This window comes from Colobus angolensis, unplaced genomic scaffold (genome assembly GCF_000951035.1).
Source record: "Colobus angolensis palliatus isolate OR3802 unplaced genomic scaffold, Cang.pa_1.0 Scaffold322, whole genome shotgun sequence".
Lineage (NCBI taxonomy): Eukaryota > Metazoa > Chordata > Mammalia > Primates > Cercopithecidae > Colobus > Colobus angolensis.
Window position 1 is genome coordinate 1,362,818 of NW_012116511.1, and position 6,746 is coordinate 1,369,563.

At 37.6% G+C, this 6,746-nt stretch overlaps 1 protein-coding gene across 1 annotated transcript in view; it reads left to right on the top strand.

The window, feature by feature from the left end:
• The first annotated feature begins 590 nt into the window (after positions 1 to 590).
• TMEM244 (transmembrane protein 244) overlaps positions 591 to 6,746 on the top strand; it is a 35,678-nt gene continuing 29,522 nt past the window's right edge. The window contains exon 1 of the mRNA XM_011951650.1: positions 591 to 706. Coding sequence (XP_011807040.1) covers positions 674 to 706 — 33 coding nt within the window. The 5' untranslated portion in view covers positions 591 to 673. The remainder of the gene's footprint in view (positions 707 to 6,746) is intronic.

Here is a 6,746-nt window from a genome sequence, read left to right on the forward strand (position 1 = left end):
CTCTGTGGCCCTTGTGAGTGAAACAGAGGAGACAGGCCATGCTTCAACATGAATGCAGCAGCATCCTTTGGAAACAATCTCAAGACCTAACTGAAAACCAGTGTTTCTAATTTAAGTATGAGACAGTAATTACTCATACAGCCAGAGAGGATTCCAAGTCCCTGCCTATTTGCAGCACTATGTGAAAGGAACTGATGATTTCTTTCTCAGAACTCTGTGGCCCTTGTGAGTGAAACAGAGGAGACAGGCCATGCTTCAACATGAATGCAGCAGCATCCTTTGGAAACAATCTCAAGACCTAACTGAAAACCAATGTTTCTAATTTAAGTATGAGACAGTAATTACTCATACAGCCAGAGAGGATTCCAAGTCCCTGCCTATTTGCAGCACTATCTAAAAACAATCAACTCATCTTTCAAATCTGACCAAACTACAAATGGTATGAGAACTCCGTCGTTTAATAAGGATGTTCATTTTGGCACTCAGCAGCTTACGCGTGGCTCGCAGATGGCATCTGTCTCGTTTTGCGTAATCCAATCATCCTGCACTACTGCGTCTCACACTTAGTCTCCAGGAGTAATTGAAAAGCTCACGGTGACAACTGTGTCTTCTTCCAGATGTCATCGCTATAAGGAGTGGGGCTTTCATCACCTCCTTGACGTAGGATGTATACATGGCTCTCCAGGTCGGAGTTGCTCCAAGCAAGGTAAAGAGAAATTACTTCTTTGCATTGCCTTTCAGTGGCTGCCTAGCACTGGTGTAAATGAGTATGTTCTATAAATGGCCTCTCTGTCAGTGGGCAACTTGTTTCACTTTTGGCTGGGTACCATACAGAAAACATTCTGCTGCACGGCTTGCATCTTGTGGTAATAGGGCAATATAAAGGCACCCATGCCCAAGAAAGGATTCTAAAACATGTAAATAGTGGCTGTTTAGAAGGCACCATTTTATTCAGAGGTAAGCTCTCCGGTATTAACACCTGCATGTCTGCTATCGTTTTCTGAAATCATGACAGTTTGTTCTCAATCTTTTTTTCTTTCTTTTTTTTTTTGCAGGGAGTGGTTTTTATTTTTGTAACTTCTAAAGGGTGTGCAAAATTTTAAAGGCAAAGTATTGAAACATTTCAAGCTGTAGGTTTGTTAGTTTCTTTTTCCCCCCCTGAGGCTAGTGTTAATAGTTGTGTTTTACTTCAGTGTAAAAATACCCCTTAAAAAAAAAAATCAAAGAATCTAAAACAAGGAAATATGCAAAGCCTCAAAGCAGCTGTGTAAATTCACACAGGCTTTAGGCCTATAATGAGACAGGCTTAAGGGAGTGATAGTGGAAATCAGATTTTTACTTAAAAATTAAATTACAATTATGAATGAGTGCTACATTCATTTTAGTAAAATATCAGCACCGTGTGTATTTCCTCAAGCTTTTTCTTTACACTGCCATCATTACCACATATGTCATCAGTGAGTAATGTTGAGCATGACAACAGCTAAGAAAAATTTTCAAGGTCAGTAAAAACATTATTTCAGGAAAAATATTTATTAAAAACATTTTTAAGGGGTTTTTAAATTTCATAATTTATGTATAGATTTGGGATTGAACTAGGAATAATAACTTCTGCTGAAGAGATAAAAATTAAAAGATAAAATCCTTTCTCTTAAGTAGCTTACACAAAGAATGGGGGTTCTATATTTAGTCGGGGCTTACACACACACACACACACACACTGCAGGGAAAATATCCAGATAGTTGCTGCGGTTCCTCACTATCTTAGAATTATCTGAGCTTCATGTGTAGAATTACAGCCTTAGAACATTAGAATAATAGTGAATATGTTTGAAATAGATAGGTTGTTGATTATCTGGACTCTTATAATACATCCCTATAAGTTATGAGTTAACTCTTCTTTTAAGTGCTTGTTCACTGTCAGTATTATAAGCACAATAATTACCGATATGCTCATAAATTAATAGTAATAGCAAAAGTGACCATCTAGAGATAACTCGAATACTCAACAAACATTTATTGAGTGCATGCAATGTGCCAGGCATTGGGCTAATTAAATCCCCCCTATCTCTGCACTTTAAATGAGAGGAAAGCTGACTCAAGGGAAAGAGTCATGGCCGAAGGCCATTTAACTAATTTGCTGTCTGGGAAAATAGCACAAGAACTGGGAAGAAAGCCCAAGTATGAGGACTGCTAAATTGTTCAGAATACAATGTATTCTACTCCTGTAGATGACAAGTTTCCTAACTATGTTAAACTAATGTAAACTTTCCTCTGTAAAACAAATGTTGTAAAAATCTCAGAAGCACAACACATGCCTGCATATCCTCAGGGCTGTTCACCCGAACTGGAGAATTTCATTCATTCAGGCAATTTCAGAGGGAACTACTTATCAGTAGGATGGATCCTTGGCTGTGATTCTACATGTGAGAGAGTCATATCTCATGATTTCTCCAGGAATTGTCCAGAGAACTACAATGTAGGCTTTCCCATGGAGAGAAGAAAGAGAGAAAGTATTATCTATTGAGCACAAACAGTACTTAATGTTAAGAATTGTACACATGTTCGGAATACAAATCCCTTATGAAACTTTACCTGTAGATGAGTAGAATGAAACTCAGAAAGTAAGCAGCCAATGTCACACACCTGCCAGTGATTCAGATCACTGGGGGAGAAACTCCAGCATATCTGACTTAGAGTCCACATACTTTATTAATAGACTACGGTTCCGGCCAGGTGCGGTGGCTCATGCTTGTAATCGAAGCGCTTTGGGAGGCCAAGCTGGACAGATCACTTTAGGTCAGGAGTTCGATACCAGCCTGGTCAACATGGTGAAACCCCATCTCTACTAAAAATACAAAAATTACCTGTCTGTGGTGGTGCACACCTGTAGTCCCAGCTACTCAGGGAGGCTGAGGCAAGAGAATTCCTTGAAGCCAGGAGGCAGAGGTTACAGTGAGCTGAGATTGTGTCACTGTACTCCAACCTGGGTGACAAAGCAAGACTCTGTTTCAAAAAGAAAAAAAAGACTATGGTTCCTACTATAGTGGTCTTTCTTCCATTATTTCTTTCTTTCCATCCATGATTATTATTCAAAATATATTTATTGAATACCTATGAAAGCCTGACCCGTATTGTAGAGGCTGAAGAATTAAATGTGATCAAATCAGTATCTGTCTTTTAGAGACTGGAGAAAGAAATGTATACCTCCAAAAGTAGGTATGCTACAATACAAGCATAATCAGATCTATAAGACAAATATAATACTATGGAAGCAATAAAAGAAAATAGAGATTGATTCTGTCCTGCAGTGAGGGGTGGAGTGAGAAGATGGTATATGAGCCAGACCTAGTGAATATAGCTACTTGCTCTGTAAACAAGAGTGAAGCTATTGTAGGCAATGGGAACATTCTGCTTTGCAAAAATCACACAAGGGCTTCCAGTTTCCATAGAATAAATGGAGAAGGCTATAACAGAAGGACTAGGCCTAGTTTTCACAAAAGAATTCTCCTAAGTCTTCAAAGATCATATACTCCCAATGCTACTTAAATCATTTTTGAGTATAGAAAAACAAGAAAAGCCACAAGGAAGTTTTATGAAACAAATATATTGTCACCTAAACCATATGAGATAGCACAAAAAAATACTATAGATCAATTTCACTTATGAATACAGAAGTAAAAATCTAAACATATTAGCAAACAGAACTCAAGAACTCATCATAAAAATAAAACATCGGCCGGGCGCGGTGGCTCAAGCCTGTAATCCCAGCACTTTGGGAGGCCGAGACGGGCGGATCACGAGGTCAGGAGATCGAGATCATCCTGGCTAACACGGTGAAACCCCGTCTCTACTAAAAATACAAAAACTAGCTGGGTGAGGTGGCGGGCGCCTGTAGTCTCAGCTACTCGGGAGGCTGAGGCAGGAGAATAGCGTAAACCCGGGAGGCGGAGCTTGCAGCGAGCTGAGATCTGGCCACTGCACTCCAATCCGGGCGACAGAGCAAGACTCTGCCTCAAAAAAAAAATAAATAAATAAATAAATAAAAATAAAAAATAAAACATCATGACCAAGTGACATTATTCCAAAAACATAAGGATGGTTCAATATTAGGTAATCTACTAACATAATTTAGATGTTCATAAATCTAAGCAGAAAATCATATGATCATCTTCATTCATCTTCGTAGATGCTAAAACTGCCTTTGACAAAAATTGGCAATCATTCCTGAACCATTCCTGATAAAAACCATTCCTGAATAAAATAAGAACTTTTTTCATCTGATCAGATATATAACTGAAATATATATATATAACCACACATGCACACACACACATTGCACTCCTAAAGCTGGTATATTACTTAATGGAGAATACTAGAGGCATTTACAGAAAGGCCAAGAACAAGGCAAGAATGCCCACTAACTCCACTACTATCTAAACATATGTTAGGGTTGGGCGCAGTGGCTCATGTCTAGAATCCCAACACTTTGGGAGGCTGAGGCGGGTGGATCACCTGAGGTCAGCAGTTCCAGACCAGCCTGGCCAACATGACAAAACTCCATCTCTACTAAAAATACAAAAAATTAGCCGGGCGTGGTGGCATGTGCCTATAATCCCAGCTACTTGGGAGGCTGAGGCAGGAGAATTGCTTAAACCTGGGATATGGAGGTTGTGGTGAGCCAAGATCTCACCACTGCACTCCAGTCTGGGTAACAGAGTGAGACTCCATCTCAAAAAAAAAAAAAAAATTGTATATATATATATATATAAAATGTATGTTAGAGATACTATTCCATTCAATTAGATAAGAATAAATGAAAGAGCCATGATAATTAAAATAGAAGTAAAACTATCTCTATTTACAGTTGATATCATAGTATATATGGAAAATCCAAAACAATAATGAAAACACTAGCACAATTTTAAAAATCAGTAAGGTAATAGACTATTAAAATACAAAAATCAGAAGCCTTTCTACAAACAAACAATAGCTAGTTAGATAATGTAACGGAAGAGGAAACTTCAGTTGTATTAGTAGCAAAAATAATTTATTTAATCATAAGCTTAACAGGAAGTGTGTAAAATCTATATGAGAAAAAAATTAACATACTTCTGAAAAATACAAAAGTGGACTTGAATAAGTTTGGAAATTTTTCTTGTTTTTGAATGGTACTTGTAAACATAATAAAGCTATCATTTATTCCCATCTTAATAAGTTTGGCATAATCTCAATAAAAATAACAAAGTTGTTTTTATGGAGCTAGTCAAGTAGATTTTGAAGTTTATATGAAAAAATAAAAATAGCTATGAGAACCCTAAAGAAAAGAAAAAGGAGTGGTGACTAGCCTTACTAGATATTTTTTAAGCAGTTTTATTGAGGAATAAATTAATATACAAAAAGTGCACTTATTTAATGTATACAAGTTTATACATTTGAACATTTGCAACACCTGTGAAACCATCACCATAATTAAGATAATAGACATATTTATCACCTCCACAAGTTTCCTTGTAAACATTATAAAGTTTCCTTGTGCTCCTTTGATGGTTTCCTGTGTGTGCATGCATGTGTGGTAAGAACACTTAATGCAAGCTCTATCCTTTTAACAAATGCCTTGCCAGATATTAAAACATACTATAAAGCTTCTATAATTAAAACAGTGTGGTATTGATTCATGAGTAGATAGCTCAATGGAGGCAAATAGAAAGTTCACAAATAGACAAAAGTGTATATGAAAATGTAGTAATGAAAAAGACAATGTCCCATTGGAATGTCATAAAGTAAGGAAGTATAAAAATGATGGTGATATGTAAAAAGAACACAGGTGGTATCAGGTAGGTGCTCAAATTGGTCAAACGGGATAATTTGAGCATCAACAGAAATCATGATGTTAATTAATTATGGCACACAGACAAAAAAGACCATAATCAAAAATAAATGAATAAATAATAAATGCATAAATTAATAGGTAAGTTCAAGGGTAAGAAAGGAAATATCTTCATGGAAGAATATCTACTGAAATGCAGAAGAAAAAATAAAATAATAAAACCATTGGTTTACAATACCAATGTAAATAATTGATTCAGACGAGATACGTTAATGAATGGCTGAAAAGTTTTGGGGGAACCAGATATTTATATGGTCTCAAGTATCACCCCACAGATGACTTATGAATTACAAATGATGAACAGTGCAGTGAAAATAGATCTAGTAGATATCACCTTTACCAAGTGATCAAACTGAACATCAGTAATAATGAAAGTCATATTTTGCATCTTTTCATAAGATACAATGGGAAATGCACAATATTACCTTTGTAGAGTTCTTCCCTGTCCCGTCCTGCAGGACAGTTGAACGGACCCTGGAGGGGGGAGTGGGAATGGAGGAGACAAGAAAACACGAGAAATGGAGACAAGACAAATAGCCTGATCAAGTCTTGTTTAATGGTGGCAGTGCAATGCCTTATATAGGCTGGCAGGGGAAGAAGTTGGGCCAGGGCGGTGACGGGGGGCTGGGTTTTCTCAAATTACAATTGCACATGTGCCGTTAATTGGTATTTTTCCCGGGCAGGGAATTGCGCCTGGGCTGTAGGCTGCATATCTTCCTGGGTGCGAAAAAGGTTGGCGCGCGCGGGAAAAGTTGTTAATGAAGAACCTGGAAATACGCCATCTTGTCTCTGATGATACGGAGCTTAAGCAACAGAAGCCACGGCAATTTCTGGGCCTCATGGCTCCGGACAGGTC